The following is an 18,435-nucleotide window of genomic DNA, read 5'->3' on the forward strand; positions in this document are numbered from 1 at the left end:
TATAGTATGTTTTAACAAGGGGGGCTATCACTTTTTCACACAGGGCCCTGATGGTTTGGATTTTTTTTCACCTTTAATAATAAACACCTTCATTTACAAATTGCATTTTGTGTTTACTTGTGTTGTCCTTGACTATTGTTTAAATTGGTTTGATGTTCCGAAACACTTAAGTGTGACAAACATGCAAAGGAACAAGAAATGGGGAAGGGGGCAAACACTTTTTCACACCACTGTATGTTATACCATATGAGGCCCGTAGCACTGGGTCTGGAACTGTGTCGAGTACAGGCATATGGGTATTGTGCCATAGCGGGGTGTGAGAATTGAAAGGAGTCATATTCTGTTTTTTTCAGTGCAATATCCCATATCCCTGCCTGCAGTCCGGGCCAATCACCTATTGAAAATATTTGGTGTATCCTGAAACGCAAAGATAACCCAGGGCTGTTGAGCAGTTAGAAGCCTATAACAGGCATGAAAGGGACAATATTCCTCTCCCTAAACTCCAGCAACTGGTCTCAGTTCCCAGTGTTCCAAGTGTTTAAAAAAAGTAGGGATGGCTACACCGTGGTAAACATGACCCTGTCCCATCTTCTCTTTTTTTATATATATATATATATATATATATATATATATATAATTGCGGTTGTACTTTGCCAGCTTATGATTGCCCAGTCCCAACTTTTTGGAGACCTGTTGCTGCCATTAATTTCAGTCACCTTATATTTGTCTTAAAATTGTACATTTTCTCAGTTTAAATATTTGATGTTTTCTGTTGTGAATAAAATATGGTTTTATGATATTTGCAAATCGTTGCATTCTGTTTTTATGTAGATTTTACACAGCCTTATTTGGAGTTAGGGTTGTATCTGTTATGGGTAAATATCCACAGAATGTACAACATTTAGTTTCTCCTCTCTTGGGTGTACTGGCGGGGCGTGTATTGCATAGGTCTGACCTTAAATGAAGGCACTATCATCTTGGATTGGCTTTAATTCAAACCAGCATACGCTCTTATGGATTGTGACGCACATAAATAGGGGCACTGCAGTTTTGCCTCAGATATGCATTTTGTTTTGGAGGGAGAGCGCAAAATAAAAAGCTTTCAAATGTTCACCTACAAATACATTTCTGGTCATAATCATTTGATCTAAATTCGAATTCACTTACACCAATATCGGCCATAACATTAAGATCACTGACGGATTAAAGGGTAAGTTCACCTTTTTACAGAACAATCTGTACAGCGGGACCGGGTGCGATGTGGTCCAGTGTAAGTTTACCTTACAGATTTTCTGTAAAAAATTTAAACTTATGCTTTAAGTGTTTAACATTGGTTATCTTGTTACAGTGGCATCTGATCTTCATTGAGATACATTAGGCAGTGAGTAAACATGTCACTGAAGCCGATATGTTGGAAGCAGAAAAAAATTGGGCATCGCAGTTTGTGTATGGGGCAGAGTAGCTGCAGGCTGGTCAGGGTGCTCATCTTCTCCTGTGTCCACAGCCAAAAGCACCTACAATGGGCACTTGAACACCAGAACTGGACAACAGAATAGGTGACCTAGTCTGATCACATTTTCTTTTACATCATGTGGATGGCTTGGTGCATGTGTCACTTACCTGAGAAAAGATGGCACCAAGTGTGCTTTGTGATGCTTTGGGCAGTGTTCTGCTGGGTCGCTTGACATGTACCATCTTATATAAGCATTTTCTGACTAAATACACCCCTTTATGGAAACAGTATTGCTTGATGGCAGTGGCATCTTTCAACAGGATAATGTGCCCTGTCGCACTGAAAAGTTAGTGTTATGAGCAACATTAAACGAGTTTTTAGATGTTGACTTGGGATGGGCTGTAAAAGCAAGTCAGATGCAAGTTGGGCACCACCACCACCTTGCAGGGCTTGAAAGATCTGCTAGTATCAGCTTGGTGCCAGATACCACAATATACTTTAAAGCTCTAGTGTGATCCATGCTGTGACAGGTCAAGTTTTTTTTTTTTTTGCGACAGAAAAGGGGACTTACTCAGTATTAGGTGGGTGTTCATAAAGTTATGGCTCATGAGTGTATATGCTGGTGCATTGCAAAAGCAAGTGGATTCACCTTTGCCTGTACACAAGTACAAAAAAAAATATTGAAAGCTCAAGGGTATCCAAGTCACCCATAACAGGCTCCTTATTCTAGAAAGCCCCGTCCCCAAACAAGTAGAACGGTTGGAATCTGACTTCCCTCTTCGAGATTAGGCATGATCTAATTCATGAGCTTCTATTGTCCGTAGACTCACATGTGCGTGCCTCTGCTCCTAGATTAGTCAGCTTGGCTTCAGCTTTCTGAATTTATTTATCCATGCTCCCTGGTGATCCTCCAACAGATTTGAAAAAACTTGTCTTTACAAAAACAAAAGGGCTTCTTCTACTCTTCTCTCCATCTGAAAATATTTATCTACATGTCATGTTGTTGAATCATTGCCCCAAAACAAGTATGTCAAGAATTTAGACTGTACAGATCTGCATGGCATGTAGCAAAAGTAACTAGTGTGCTCTCTTACAGAACTTATTTGCATTGGCCACAGACGATGAGCCAGAAGTTCGGAAAAATGTTTGCCGGGCACTTGTAATGCTGCTTGAAGTTCGGATGGACCGCCTGTTTCCTCATATGCACAACATAGTGGAGGTTAGCTTTCACTTAATTACATCATGATTATATATTTGTATGGCTTTAAATGTATTATTTTATAAGAGCTTTTATGTTTTTCACATAATTTTGATTTGTTTGATCTCAGTATATTAAAGCAGTATTAAACCCAAAACAAAAGTGTATTTGCAGCTTACCAATCATTACATGTGTTGGCTGCATCTGTTTTCTTTATTTCTCTTATGTTCACTGACTGACACAGCTCCTTTACTTTAGACCATCAATTGTTACGCCACCTTCAGGAGAGGACTAGGCAGAACATGTTAGCGTGTACAAAAAACATAACTTTTAGTTCCGTCCAAGGGGCGGTCCCTTCAGTAACAACCCCCGGTCTTCATCCTGCAGCCTCTGTTTTTTTTCTGCCTAGTGAAGGAGATGGACCTAGGAACCCTGCGGTCCCATCGGTCTGGGGATTTTTTTCTGGGGAGAGCTCTGACGCAGACTCAGGCCCCGCTGAGACTGGCGGCCCCTGCTCTGTCGTTTCAGATGACGCTGACCAGGACCGATCGGACAGTGAGGATGAGTCCCCGTCCGGGTCCGCGCTCAACAAAGCGCTAGTTGGAGCACTTATCACAACTGTGCGTGATACCCTGAATATTCAGGATACAGCAGATTCCTCTGCTGATGTAGCAGTCCCTTATGGGTCCTGTAAGCCAGCCCGTGCACCTATGGCATTTCCGTATCTGACTTATTTTGATAAGTTCATATACAAGGAATGGGGTAGACCGCAACAGACCTTTTCGGTCCCAAAATATGGCGGTGCGTTACACCTGTGAGGAGAGCCTTCTTAAAAAATAGTCTGCTCCTCCGGTCATAGACCCTCCTGTATCCAGGTTAAATAAAGTAACCACGATCCCGGTAGAGGGGACTCCTGCCTTTAAGGACCCCACGGACAGGAAGGCAGAGGCAGTGGTCCTTGTTTACGGTTGTGGGGTCAGCAATGCGACCAGTACTGGCCTCCGCACTTAAGTCACAGACACTTACCGAGTGGGCAAAACTTTTGCACCGCAAATTGGGTGAGAAACTGGCTTCTACTGTCTGTGTGGAACTAGCAGACCAGTTAGTGCAAGGCGTTAAGTATGTTTGTGACGTGGCCCTGGATACCCTCCCTCTGTTATCCAGGGCTTCGGTGTCAGCAGTGGTGCTGAGGTGCCTGATATGGCTAAAATGTTGGTTGGCGGACCAGGCATCTAAGAAAGCCCTGACGGATCTACCCTTCCTTGGTGAATGGCTCTTTGGAGCCTCATTGGATGACATTAAGAATGTCACAGGTGGGAAGAGTACCTTACTCCCACAGGCCAGGAAGGCTAAGGAGCCAACCCGTAGGCAAGGGCCCTCATGTTCCACTCAAAAACTGCTTTTTTGGGGTTTTGGCTTAGTGTCCCCAGCCCAACAGGATGACCTCTGAGGGGGTGGGTTCGTCGCCTTCAGGAGTTTGCAGCCTGGTGGGCCTCTCGGCTGTCCGACCAATGGGTCTGCAAACTGATTTCCTCTGGCTACAAGATAGTTTCTCTTGGCCACCAAACAGATTCTTCCTCTCCAGCTTACCCTTACTCCCGGCTCGCCGGGAAGCCCTATTGGAAGTGGTAAGGGACCTGCTGAGTCACGGGGTGATGGCACCTCTTCCGAGCCGGAAAGATTCCAGGGGGTTCTACTCAAATCGGTTTGAACATACCACTTCCTTTTTGTAAACCACAATCTTGGACCTAAAAGCCCTCAATTGCTTTGTGAAAGTACAGAGATTCAGAATGGAATCGGTTCGCTCAGTAGTCACTGCACTCCATCAAGGGGACTCTCTGGCGTCCTTGGACATCCAGGATGCATACCCGCACATACCCATATGCCTACAGCATCAGAGGTTTCTGCGATTTGCAGTTGGTGATGCCCACTACCAGTTTGGCTCTCCCTTTTGGTTTGGCATTAGCCCCCCGAGTCTTTACCAAGGTATTGGCTCCAGTTCTGGCGTTGCTGCGACAACGCGGGATCACGATCGTAGGTTACCTAGACGATCTCCTCCTGAGAGCATCTTCTGCCTAAGAATTAAAGGAGGATGTGGCGATCACCATGCAGACCCTGCAGGAATTTGGGTGGATGTTGAACCTAAAAGTCGATGCTTATACCGACTCAACGACTGGAGTACCTAGGCTTACTGCTGGACTCCATGGAAGCGAGAGTGTTTCTCCCTTCAGACAAGCTGCAGACTCTCAGAGCTTTGGTAAAACTGTTGATGAACCACAGGTGGTCGTCGCAACGCTTCTGCATGCGAGTCCTGGGGATCATGGTGGCTTCCTTCGAGGCAGTGCTGTACACCCAGTTTCATGCCAGTCTTGCAGAAGGAGATCTTGACGAAATCGGACATTATCCCTGGATCGGCAGATTCAGGTGAGCCAGTCAGTCGGGGACTCCATGCTCTGGTGGCTGAGATCCCCGGCACTTTGGTCCGGGAAGTCATTCCTATCTCTACACTGGACAGTGATCACAACGGACTCCAGCCTGACCGGCTGGGGTGGAGTACTGGGAGTACAGTCGACCCAGGGCCTCTGGTCGGGGGAGGAATCAAAGTTGCCGACCAATGTGCTCGAGCTCCGAGCGATTAGGCTATGCCTCTCCACATGGTCAATGAGACTTCAAGGGCAGTTAAACAACGCCACTGCGGTGGCATATGTCAATCATCAAGCAGGAAAAAGCTTGGCCGCAGCACGGGAGGTTGCTCACATCCTTCAGTGGTCAGAGCGACATGTACCGGCCCTATTGGCCATTTGCATCCCGGGAGTGGAAAACTGGCAGGCGGACTACATAAGTCGCCAGATGCTGAACCCAGGAGAATGGGCGGTGCATCCGGAGGTGTTCAGGCTACTGTGCTTGCGGGCTTGGGGCACACCAGACGTGGGTCTCCTGGCTTTCTGTCTTAATTGGAAGGTGCAGAGATTTGTATCCTAGATCCTTGGGCACGCACGTCAGACGCACTGGTGGCTCTGTGGGGGTCAGTACCAACTGATCTATGCCTTTCCTCCGCTAAAGCTACTTCCACGTTTGCTCCGCAAAGTGGAGACAGAGGAGATTCCAGTAATTCTGATTGCCCCAGATTGGCCTCAGCGTCCCTGGAACGCCAACTTAGTGCACCTGGTGGTGGATGCTCCCTGGCGACTGCCGTTACGAGAGGACCTTCTATCTCGAGGTCTGATTCTCCATCCTGCTTTACCATCGCTGGTTTTAATGGCATGGCTGTTGAGAACCAGGTGCTAAGGAAACCGGGGCCTATCGGACTTGGTGATTTCAACTATGTTGAGAGCATGAAAATCTTCTCTGAAGATGTATCATCATACCTGGAAGGCCTACATCTGTGTGAAGAGAAAGGATGGCATCCGCGCTCCTATTATCCAGGATCCTGCTGTTTCTACAGCGAGGAGTAGACCAGAAATTGGCTTTGAGCGCCATTAAAGGACCATTATCAGCCTTGGCTGTTTTTTTTTTTTCCCCCTCTAGTGAGCACCTTTTTGTTCAGGGGATTCGGCATGTAGTTCCTCCGATGCGTCCATCTCTACCCCCTTGGGATCTGAACCTGGTATTGGCGCTTCAGAAACCGCCATTTGAGAATATTAGAGAAATTCCCTTGTTGACTGTATCTCAGAAAGTGGTCTTTCTAGTGCCATTCCATCGGGCAGGAAGGTTTCGGAACTGACGGCCTTGTCTTGCAAGTCGCCTTATCTGTTTATTCATTAGGATAAGGTGGTGTTGCGTCCACAACCTTCTTTTCTGCCAGAGGTGGTTTTGGCGTTCCACAAAAATGAAAACATTGTGTTACCATCTTTGTGTCCTAAACCGACACACCCTAAGGAGGTGGCCCTTCATTCCATGCATGTGGTCTGGGCTCTGTGGGTGTATTTGCCACGGCTCCCTTTCGGAAGTCAGACTGTAGCTGGCCCGAAAAAAGGCATGGCGGTCTCGTCGGCCACCATTTCCAGGTGGATGAGACAGATTGTGGTACAGGCCTATGCCTTGAAGCGGCAGGTGCCCCCCTTTCCTGTCACGGCCCATTCCACCAAGGCAATTGGAACTTCTTGGGCCTTCCGACATCAAGTGTCTGTCGGTCAAGTGTGCAAAGCGGCGACTTGGTCATCTGTTCACACCTTTACAAAATTCTACAAGGTAGATGTCAGTGCATCGGCTGATGCCTGTTTTGGCCACAATTGCACTTCATTTTTTCTGTTTTTTGTAAAACAGTGACCTTTATGTATAATGCAGTATTTAAGTTACCGCAAGTTCTGATGCGTTTAGATAAGGTGGTGACTCTGTTAAGGAGCACTTCTGTTTTGTGGTTTACTTTTTTTTATGCTGTTTCCCACCCCTCGTTATGACACTGCCTATTGATTATGTTATACTGCTTGTTGATGTACTGAGGATGCAGGCTGGGGGGTTGTTACTGAAGGGACCGCCCCTTGGGCGGAACTAAAAGTTCAGTTTTTTTGTACTTAACATGTTCTGCCTAGTCCTCTCCTGAAGTTGGTGTAACAACCGATGGTCTAAAGTAAAGGAGCTGTGTCAGTTGGTGAACTACAGAGAAAAGGATTTTACGGCGAGTACAAAAATCCTATTTTTTTCTTCTCTGTTCTTACCTGCTGATCTGGCCAGTAACACACCTGTATTGGAGTGCCAATTGTTTCAGTGTGTCCTAGCAGTGACTGCCATTGTACACATCGACCAAACGTTTACATAATTTGTATTATGTTAACAGCTCATAATGTTCTTATTTGACTTCTCCCTTATTCTTCCTTGTGACAACAGTACATGCTGCTGAGGACGCAGGACCATGATGAGAATGTGGCGTTGGAGGCTTGTGAGTTTTGGCTGACACTTGCTGAGCAGCCGATTTGCAAAGAAGTCCTCACCCGGCATCTTGCAAAGTAAGTGACCATCTTTGTACATTTGAAGTGCAAGCCCTCCTAAAATGCTATATGTTGAAGTGACTCACCCACTGGTTTCTTACTGATTTCCCCACTAAGCAAATCTTACTGTTGCACCTGACATTGCCCAGGTTGTGGTACCTCACTGTTGTACAAGAGGGTTAACTTTTATGCTTGAGCTCTTTTTATCCACTTAAGGACCAGGCCTATTTTATCGTACATCATGGGACACAGAGCCTTAAGTAATGGGTTATGGCCACATTCAGGTATTGAAATTGGTATACTCAATCAAGGAGTTCCCTATATAACCCCTCCTCCCTCCAGGAGCACATCAGTTTTTTCACCAGTGTCGGTCACGAGTGAAGATGTGCTCTGAGGAGCTCCAGGAGGGATCCATGCTGGCTTTAAAAAACCTCCACAACCGGATCCATCCACGCCACTGCGGCCACAGGATGGTACCTGGGCCTCGCATAGAACAAGGTTTTGCCTGTAAGGCTTCTCTCTGAGGGCTGGATTCTAGGAACCAGGACACTCTTTGGTCTTGCTGCATTACCTAAAGCTGTCCTGAGAGGTGCTATACAGGTCCAAAGGAGTGGAAGCCCTATTAAAAGGGAACCGGTCTTTGAAGTTTTAACTACGCTGCCCACAGTGATGGTTGGAGTTTGGATCTGTCTGTTTTCAGCAGTATCCTTCAGTGAGGAAAAGGTAAAAGAAAAGATTAGGAACTGCAAAGTCCACCTATGCCTCTTCTTTTTTCACATTATAGTGTAATGCCTTAAAATCTCCTCTAGAGGGAGTAAGAATACACATAATCCTTTCAGCAGCTCTGTGTCCAGCCACAACAGTGTGGGGTGTCCTAGCAGCATATTTTCCTCTCCCCCCCCCCCCCCCCCATTTGGGGAAACGGGTACAGTTCAGTACATTGCATCCTGATCAGTTTTTTTGAGCATATTTTCAGTGTGACATCACTAAAGGCTAAATCACACTTCTTGTAAGCCTCAAAACAGGCATGAGGGTCAGGTAAGCCTGGGCCATACACAGACAGGTAGTACTGAAGCAGATTCAGAGGCATGAGCAAAGTTCCTCTGCCCTGCAGGGCTTAGAAGGAAGTTTACCAGCTTTAATCACATCCTCCATCTATGGGGATAGGTAGGGTGCTAGATCCCCCCTCCCCCACCTCAAACCCTTTTACCAAGGGAACAGTGGGCACAGGATGAGGTATTACCCTCAGATGATCATATAAAAAACAAAACAAACAAAAAAAAAACTTTCCAAAACTTCTTTCAGGACAGCACCAGAGAAATCATGGCTCCTCTTCCCACAGGAAACACCTCATCAATTAAGTCCTAAATAGGAGGCCTCCACGTTGCTTCCATCAGTTTTTTTCGTGTTTCTTCCAGCTGGAGGAACACCTGTGGTTGGGAGCCATGATCACAGGACTTTCCTGGGAGACACGGGTTCTCACCTGTTAGTCTTTTTCTGCTGGGAGAGTGATCCTCCCACTTACCTCCTGCTTGGATGGTCCCGTGGGCGCCCTCTCCCGTGCTTGGGAAGAGCCTGTACGGCTGGCAGTGCTGTCTCCCCTTTTTCTCAGGTGGGTGGTAGCTGTTTTTTGTTTCCCCACTGACACCTGTACTGCGGGATGCACACGTAGCAGCCACCATTGTTCTCATGGCCAAAGAGAGCCTCGGCCATTTCCTGTATAGGAAAGGGCAGTACTTCCGGGTCGGCGCGTGGCGTCATTTCTGGCCGCAAGCACAGGGGGAGAGGGCAGGGTCACCTAGTGCCTTAAAGTTCCGGTTCTGGAACCAGCGTTCTTCACCATGTGTCCACAGTGCAGCTATGGACAGCGATGCAGCGGATAAGGGGGCAAGCTAAGGCACCAACAAGACCAAGGTAACTCTGGGCCGTTTTCCCCTCCCCCACCCCCATCTCCCTGGGAATATTTGTTTGCAGTGGCTAGTGTTGGCATATCTGCTTAGCAACAGTGGACCTTTAGGTGGTGGTGGTAACTTGCTGGGCACAGGGGAGTAAGATGTGGTCTTTCCTAGTGTACCTGGGTGTTTTATCTGTGATATGAAACAGCATTTCAAGTGGGTTCCTTGTCTTCTTTCTGTTTGTCCAGGTCAAAAGTTCTGTCCAACCAGTTAAGAGAAGGTGCCCTGCCTGCAAGGAAAAGCTAAACAAAGCTTGGACCAAAACACTTTGAGCAGATTGCATTGCAAATTTAACCTGTCAAGCTTTTAGGTCAAACCTAAGAGAAGAATCGGGTCCCTCAAGGGATCCTAGGGCTCCGCAGACATCTTCAGAATCACACGGCGGCTGTCAAATAATAGGGGGTCCGGTATCCCAGGACACTTCCCAAGAGTCAGTTTCCCTCGCTCCAAATGAATCAGATTCTGAGGAGGAGGAAAATGAAACGGGTGTGTTTTCTAAATACAAAGTGTTGCTAGAAGAGGTTGGAGGACTCCTGGAAGTAATCCATACTACTTTGGGGGTACAAGAGGAAAAGAAGGATCTCCCCCTACATGACCGTATGTACGCTGGTTTAGGAGATTCAAAAGGCCCTTTTCCAGTCCATTCAATTATCACAGGTATGATTAAAAAAAGAATGGCTGGAATCCGAGAAAAATACATTCTTTTCCCAGGCTCATAAGAGATTTCCATTTGAGCAAAATCCGGACTCCATATGAAGCAAAGTTACAAAATTGGACTCTGCCTTTTCTCAGGTCTCGAAGTCTACGGACCTCGCCTTTGAGGTTATGGACTCTCTGAAGGAGCCCATGGATAAAAGGATGGACCTGTTTCTTAAAAGAACCTGGCAATCGGTGATGAACAATCTAAAACCGGCAATGGCAACAACCTGTGTTGCAAGGAATTTAGATCACTGGGTTAACCAGCTGAAGGCCCATGTTACAGCAGATTCCCCAAAACGGGAGATTCTAGACTCCTTTTCAACTTTGTCTGCAGCAATATCATACATTGTGGATGCTTCAGCAAAATCTATTTGCATGTCAGCCAGGTCAACAGCTTTAACTAATTCTGCGAGGAGGGCTTTGTGGCTGAAAACTTGGCCAGGGGATGCTGCATCTAACTGTGTAGTATTCCTTTTGCAGGAGATCTGCTGTCCTGTTCGGAGCTAGAGTCCATTCTTGACCGTACGGCTGATAAAAAGTCGTTCCGGTCAAGAAGAAACCGATGCAGACCCGTAAACGTTTTTTCAGCCCCAAAAAGGGCAGCAGGTAGGAAAACCGCAGCACAAGAGGAAGCCATGGTCTTCCCAGAAGACAAAAGGTAGGAATGGAATGTTCTTCAATCCTACGGAAAACCGCAATGACTTCTCCCCTCAAGGTCAGGGAAGACCCAGGAGTTTGTTCCTCAGTGGAGAGCCATTACTTCAAACCAGTTTATTGTGAATATGCTCTCCCAGGGATACATGATAGAATTCACGGAAGAACCTCCAAAAAGATTCTTGATGACCATCGTCCCAAGGGATCCGGTCAAGGCTCTCGCCATGAAGTCCCTAATTCAGGAACTGAAAACTCAGAGTCTTTGTTCCATTCCCGACAGGGGAGTTCTTCCAGGGTTTCTACTCGCATGTATTCCCTGTTCAGAAACCTTTAGGAAAGTTCAGCCTCATACTAAATCTCAAATGCTGATTCCATTTTCTCAGTAAGAAACCTCCTGATTTAAGGGTGCTACATGGCATCAATAGATTTACAAGATGCCTACCTCCACATTCCTATTGCCGCCAGGTCCCAGAAATATCTGAGGTTAGCACTGAAAGAAGGGAAGAAGGTGGTACATCTGCAATTCAGAGCACTTCCATTCGGTCTGTCATCATCCCCAAGGGTGTTCACGGAAATAATGGCCGCAGCATTGGCGCCTCTGTGCCTAGAAGGAATCTAGGTGATTCCTTATCTGGACGATCTGCTGTTTTTTGCTTAAACCCAGAGAAGGTCTTCAAGAAAACTTGTTTAGAGCCCGTGTTCACCTAGGATCTTAAACCTTCAAATCAAATCTGATTTCCTCACAGCAAGTTTCCGTATCAACTCTTTGGAGCAAAAAATGCTTCTTCCTGAAGCAAAACAGAAAAAAAATCGGTACAAGAGGTGTCACTGCTACAGTCCAATCAGATTCTGTCCATTAGGAAGATAACGTCAGTGTTGGGAACCCTGACGTCTTCCATACCGGCAGTTCAGTGGGCGAAGCTCCATTTCAGACCTATGCGAATTTATTTATTTTTTTGTTAAAAATCTGTTATCACCAGGAAGAAGTCCAGGGACAGCATACTCAGATCCTGGCAAACAATGCAACAGCGGTGGCCTACATAAACATAGGGGAACCAGAAACAGAGTTCTGCAAGACCTAGCAAGAGGCATTCTAAGTTGGGCAGAGCTCCATACTCTATCCTTGTCCGAGGTCCACTTAAAGGGAACTCTAAACAGGGTAGCAGACTTCCACAGCAGGAACCAGGTATTCGAAACGAAGTGGCAATTGAATCCAGGGGTCTTCCATTTGATTGTGAAGAAATGGGGGCGGCCAAGAGTGGATCTCTTTGCGACTCTGGAAAATTCACAATTGTCTCGTTTCGTCTACCTGAACAGGAATGAGTCATCACTGGGAGTGGATGCTCTGGCGCACATTTGGAAATTTCACCTCTGTTACGCATTCCCCGTTTCCGCTTATCCCTCGGGTCATAACAAAAATCCAGAAAGAGGATACGACAGTAATCCTCATCACTCCCTTCTGGCCCAAAAGGCCTTGGTTTTCATCCCTTCTACAGATGCAACTAAAACCGTACTGGCACCTTCCGTTAATTCGACCTTCTATTACATGGTACTCTGCTTCACCAGGATGTAGTAAAGCTAAAACTGACAGCTTGGCTTCTAAACGGCAGCTCTCGAGGAGAAAAGGTTTCTTGGATAGATTGTCGACCCTCCTATCTAGCAGAAAGAAGTTTACAAGAGCACATATTCAAAAGTCTTGAAAGTCTTCAATTCCTGGTGCACAGCATCTGGCAGATCATCAAAACAAATTTCCTCTATTTTGGAATTCCTGCAAGATGGAGCGGACAAGGGTCTAGCGGTCAGCTCCCTCAAGGTTCAAGTTGCTGCACTGGGGTATTTTTGGAAAAACCTATTTCATCTGAACCCTTAGTGATTAGCGTCTTAAAGGCTCTCAACCGGTCTAGACCAGTGGTGAACAAAATTTGTCCAGTATGGGACTTATCAGTTCTACAGGCCCTGACCAGGGAACCTTTCGAACCCATTAACTTAGCCTTCCTGAAATGAGTTACTTTTAAAAACTTTCTTTTCTTACATCAGGGACACAGAGCAATAGTGCTTACTATATGGGTTATAGGGCCACTGATAGGTGATGGGCATTGGCACGCCCTAAGGCAAGAAGTGTACTCCCTATATAACCCCTCCCACTCCTCGGAGTCCTCAGCCCTCTAAAGTGTTGGTCACGAGTATGTGTTGTGCTGAGCTCCACTGGAAGCAAGCCTTGTTGGGGCTAACCATGCTGACCGGATCCGTTTTAGATGTCCTTTCATGGGCTAAAGCAGTGTTTCTCAAATCCAGTCCTCAGGCCCCCCCAACAGGTCATGTTTTCAGGTTTTCCATTATTTTTCACAGGTGATTTGATCAGTTTCACTGCCTTAGCAATTATCACAGCCGTTTCATCTGAGGGAAATCCTGAAAACATGACCTGTTGGGGGGGCCTGAGGACTGGATTTGAGAAACACTGGGCTAAAGGAATGGTACCCGGGCCTCGTGCCTGAAGAAACGAGGCTTGCTTGCAAATGCTTCTCTTTTTAGAGAGCTGGACCCTGGGATCCATTACTTTTTGGTAGTAACGCCATAAAGTTTTTACTGGCAGGGTGCTGTTGCAGGTCCAGGATTGTGGGTAACCTCTAGATTCCCCTGTTCCTGAAGGTTTCGGAGCCCACCGTGAAGGGTGAAGATTGGGTTCATCTCAGATAACCCTGCAGCGAGGAAAGGTAAGTGGAGATTTTCTTAAGAATTTCTTATTTTAAGTTTTAATCTTCTTGTGCCTATATGTCACCACTGGGGGCTGTATTGAGCACTCGCTGCCTGATGCTGGAAACAGCGCTGTATCAGAAGCTTGCATTTCTCCTCTCCTCCGGGCCACAAGCAGATCCTTCGGTAAGTAGGGGGGTCTGGTTCTCCTCCTGCGCCCCCAATGTTGTTCCCCCCCCCCCTTTGGGGAACTTGTATGCCAAAAGCATTCTAAAAAAAAAAAGCCACTCGGCGGTAGACTTACCAACCCCCCCCCAAGGCGCTGCTCGCACGGGAAGACATTTTATTTTGAAAGGGGGTGGTGTAATTACCGGGGTAAGGGGGGACTGGTTCTCCTCCTGTGTCCCCAATGTTGGAATCTTCCCCCTTCGGGGGACTTGTATGGCGAAGGCATTTTTTTTATAGCAAAAACAAAGACGAACCGCGCAGCTGCTCTGCGTTAGATTTACCCCCCGCCGCCATATCAGCTGTTTGCAAGGCGCCTGAAGTCCGCCGCCTGTGCGGGAAGACACTTTCGTTTGAAAGAAGGGGGGGGGTGCAATTAGCGTGGGGCCATGGCTAACAGCATCAGACGCCTGCCACACATGGAGGAAGCTGTTAAAGCACTGTGTGTAGCTGCTGCTGGCTGTGGAGAGACACGTGCAGGAGGATGGCTTTTTTCAGGTTTGTGACACAGGCATTCCCTTTGACACATTATACTTTACCAGGCTAGGTATTAATAGCAGCTTATAGCGATGGACTATAACCTAGCAGTGTACATTCTTGCTGGTAGTGCCTCTGCTTTGTGGTTCAGGCTAGGAGTGATAAATGGACCAGGAACTCCTCTAAGGGTTCTAAAGGGTCAATGGTTTCACAACAAACTAAATCCATTTCCAAAAGAATGTCATCCTCTGAGAGTAATGCGGCTGGTCAGATTGAGGGGAAACTGTTGTTGCAGCTGCGCTAGACACGTCCCTGTATATATCACACAAGAGGTTTTGTCTTCTACCATTTGTAATTTGAAAAAAATAAAAATAAAAAAAAGATTGCTACGATATCTCTCCATAGTGGGGCCAAACCTAACCGATCCCCCATCTAGTGCTTAGGACCCTCTTATTAAAGAAGTAGTTCAAACTTTTCTCCTTCAAGCATGCTACCTCTCCTGTGCCAGGGACATCAGCCTCTAGGCAGTCTCAACGTCAACCGTCAGGTTCAAGGGGAAGACCCCAAGAGCAGAACCAGGGTCAGAAGAGATCTTGGGTCAGAAAGCCCACAAAGCAAATTGCTAAAGCCTCCTTTATGAAGTGGCACCCCTGGCTCGGGTGGGGGGGAAGGCTCCTGCAATTCTAAAAGATCTGGCAGGAACAATGTCAAGACAGATGGGTGGCTTCTGCAGTTGCTCTAGTTTACAAACTAGAGTTCCGAGAGTTTCCGTCTCCTCTTTTTCTAAGGTCAAATGTTCCCAAGGATCTAGAGAAAAATAAGTCTTTCTATCTCTGGATCATCTATTGTCCCAGTTGGTGATATCAGAGGTTCCCTTGGTGGAACAGGGCACAGGTTTTTTTATTCAAACCTTTTCATGGTTCCATAACCAAATGGAGAGCTAAGACCCATTCTAGATCTCAAAGATCTGAATTGGCATTTTAAACATCCGATCCTTTCTCATGGAATCAATCCGATCGGTTGTGTCCATCCTGCAGGGAAGGGAGTTTTTGGCTTCAATCAATATCAAAGATGCCTATCTCCACGTGCCAATATTTTTATTATATTTAATTTTTATCTTTTTATCTATATAATCTGGAGTTTCAGAATAATTCTTTATTGCATATCTACCATTTCAATATTTATGTAGTTATAGGATTTTAATAAGACCCCCTTTCCGCCTTTTTTTTTTTTTTTTTTTTTAAAGAATTTTAATGAAACATTTTATTGTAATGCATCTTTTAGATGCAATTTTTCAATGTTAATGTCAATAACCTCGTTTAAACATAATAGGATTTTGTTATTTACGGTCCTTTTATATAATTTTATATATACAATTTGGTAATGTTTTTATAATGAATTTTAATGTGTTATTTATTGTGTGGGGAGCTATCAGATTATGCTAATAACCACACGGGATGGCATGCAAATTCCATCGTGTTCGTCCTGATTAGTAGTAAAATGCCTAAATTGTTTTGCCAGCATGGGTGGAATATGCAGGACACTGTAGGGCACCGGCATAATTGAGTTCTTATCCTGCTATTCTCAATGAATTATTCCAGGCAGCTGAATTCCATGGAGTAATTGCATTAAATATATAGGCTCTAGCACTAGTGTCCTCAGGCCACATCAAAATGGTTATGGACAATCTATATTAACTGACAGGTCAGCCGTCCAATCATATTCGCCCATCCCGATAACAGTCCGTTTTTTTTATACACTTCTGCTTGATGTAGAGTGGCACACTGACGCACCTGGTCTATGCAAGTACCCCGCATTAGGGTTTTATGTGTGATCAATAAACTGTTCAAACTATATTCCTGTCCCTTTTTACTATACTGAGGTATTGTGCTGATGGGTTCAGGAGTCTGATTGAAACTGCAGAGCCCCAGAGGTGGTTCAAAGGCATGTATAGACTAAACTCAAGTCCAAAGGGGAGCACCTGAGTGTGATGTCTACGGCTTGCTTTGGATTATCCACGTAGCAGTTCCAGAAATCACATGGACTTTAAGCACTTTTGAATGGACACAATTGTATGTCACATTTGCACATGGAAGCACTATTTTTTGATTTTTTTTTTTTTTAGTGGATCAAGTTCAGCATATATGATCCTATGGACACACACGGACATTTATTTATATATATATATATATATATATATATATATCACACACTATTAGTTGCCATATGGATGCACAGTAGCACATAAGTTTTGAACATTTCTTGCATTATTGTTTACACACATATATAATATATATATATATATATATATATATATATATATATATATATATATATATATATATATATATATATATATATATATATATATATATATATATATTATTTTTTTTTTTTTTTTTTTCTGCACTACGGTCATTTTTTGCAGTTGTCTGAAACTGTGTTTCACTGTATGGTTCACAAATTATTTATGCACTTTGGTTGTCACATACACTTAATGAGTATAGTCTCTCTATATTTGGAAGCGCAGTGTGCATCTATTTTGACTATTTGGGGAAGATTTGGTCAAATACATCCAAATGATTTCTATCAGGAAAGGTACTCTTTTGTTCAAAAGAATGAATAAATGTCCTTTTATTTAAACTGACTCATTCCCCTGCACCAGGGGCAGCTGCCTCTAGGCAGTAGTGACGGCCTCCACCGTCAGACTCTAGAGGAGAGAACATTCAGCCCCTGTATGCATGATTGAAAATGCGTTTTTCAAGCGTGATGGATCCCCCACCTTAAATCCCTCATCAAGGGAACAGTGGGTAGAGGATGAGGGGTTACTCTCAGGTGATCAGGAAGAAAGGCAAACCGATTACTACTCTGCAGAGGAGACAACTGGATTTGAACCTTTTTTCAGCCTCGCAATCTGAAAGATTGCTGGTACTAATCTTACAGAAATCGTTCATGCCTCTTTCAAGCTACCTCTAGTAGACTCAGCTGATCGGTTTCTTCTTAGGTTCCTTAAAACCTTCACTGCCTTTTTCATGCATTTCCTGTACATATCCACGTAGAAATTAAACAGACCCATTCTAGATCTAAAAGAATCTAAATCAGTTCCTGAAGATCTACTCCTTTCTATGGAGTCGATCAGGTCAGTAATTTCTATACTACAAGGAGGAAAATTTCTGGCGTCAATCAGCATCAGAGATGCATATCTGCCTGCTCCTATATTTCCCGCTCACCAAAGGTTTCTGCAGTTCGAAGTAGAACAGAACCATTTCAGTTTGTAGTCTTTCCCTTTGGGCTAGCTACAGCACCTCAAGTGTTCACAAAAGTGCTAGCCCCACCTTTTGCCAGGTTAAGGGCACAAGGCATAAACAGTCTTGGCATATCAAGAAGATCTATTGCTAACAGACCAATCGATGTTTGGTGTAAGGGGTACGCATTACAATCAGTTACCTGAAAAAAGTCTGGGTTGCCTTCTCAACCTAGTGAACTCTCCATTAAAACCCCTAAAAAATTGTATTTGGGTCTGATCATAGATACAGCCCAGAAAAAGGGTGTTCTTGCCCAGGCAAAAAAAAACTCCATAAGAGAGTTGGTGCGGATGGTCGGGTCAAAAGGAGATCCCTCCATTCGCCTTTGCTTGAGATTGTTAGAAAGGATAGTGGCTTCATTTAAAGCAGTTCCCTGTGCCCAGTTCCATTCGAAACTGTTGCAAAACGGTATTCTATCTGCTTGGAACAAAATGATCCAAGCTTTGGACTTGCCAATGCAGCTGTCAAGGGTGTCCTAAAGCCTCAATTAGTGGTTACTAAAGAATCTGCTAAAAGGTAAATCCTTCAGACCAGTTATATGGAAAGTGGTAACGACAGAAGACAGCTGTCCAAGGACAGTGTTCAAGAACCGAAAGAGCCTTGCCCATCAACATTGTAGAGATTCGGGCAGTGCGTCTGGCTCTGAAAACCTGGACTTCTAGGTTAAGGGATTGTCCTGTCAGGATCCAATCTGTCAATGCCACGGCTGTGGCCTATATCAATCAACAAGTGGGCACCAAGAGTCTCTCAGTGTAGAGAGAGGTGAACCATATTCTATCTTGAGCAGTCTAAATTCTGGGAAAAGAGAATTTGCAGGCGAACTTCTTAAGTCGCTAGCAGTTATTCC

General features: G+C 45.1%; 1 protein-coding gene across 3 annotated transcripts in view; it reads left to right on the forward strand.

Moving 5' to 3' along the window:
• The window catches only part of TNPO1 (transportin 1), a 281,541-nt gene that overhangs the window by 174,618 nt on the left and 88,488 nt on the right, over window positions 1-18,435 (forward strand). For all 3 annotated transcript variants that reach the window (XR_013263933.1, XM_077462501.1, XM_077462500.1), the window contains exons 7-8: window positions 2,550-2,672; window positions 7,479-7,597. Coding sequence is in view for 2 of the 3 variants with exons in the window: in XM_077462501.1 (XP_077318627.1) it covers window positions 2,550-2,672; window positions 7,479-7,597 (242 nt within the window). In the remaining variant the exon portion in view is untranslated. The remainder of the gene's footprint in view (window positions 1-2,549; window positions 2,673-7,478; window positions 7,598-18,435) is intronic.

Source organism: Lithobates pipiens, unplaced genomic scaffold, assembly GCF_037356315.1.
Source record: "Lithobates pipiens isolate NorthernLeopardFrog02 unplaced genomic scaffold, aLitPip1_a1.2 Scaffold_3, whole genome shotgun sequence".
NCBI classification, from domain to species: Eukaryota; Metazoa; Chordata; class Amphibia; order Anura; family Ranidae; genus Lithobates; species Lithobates pipiens.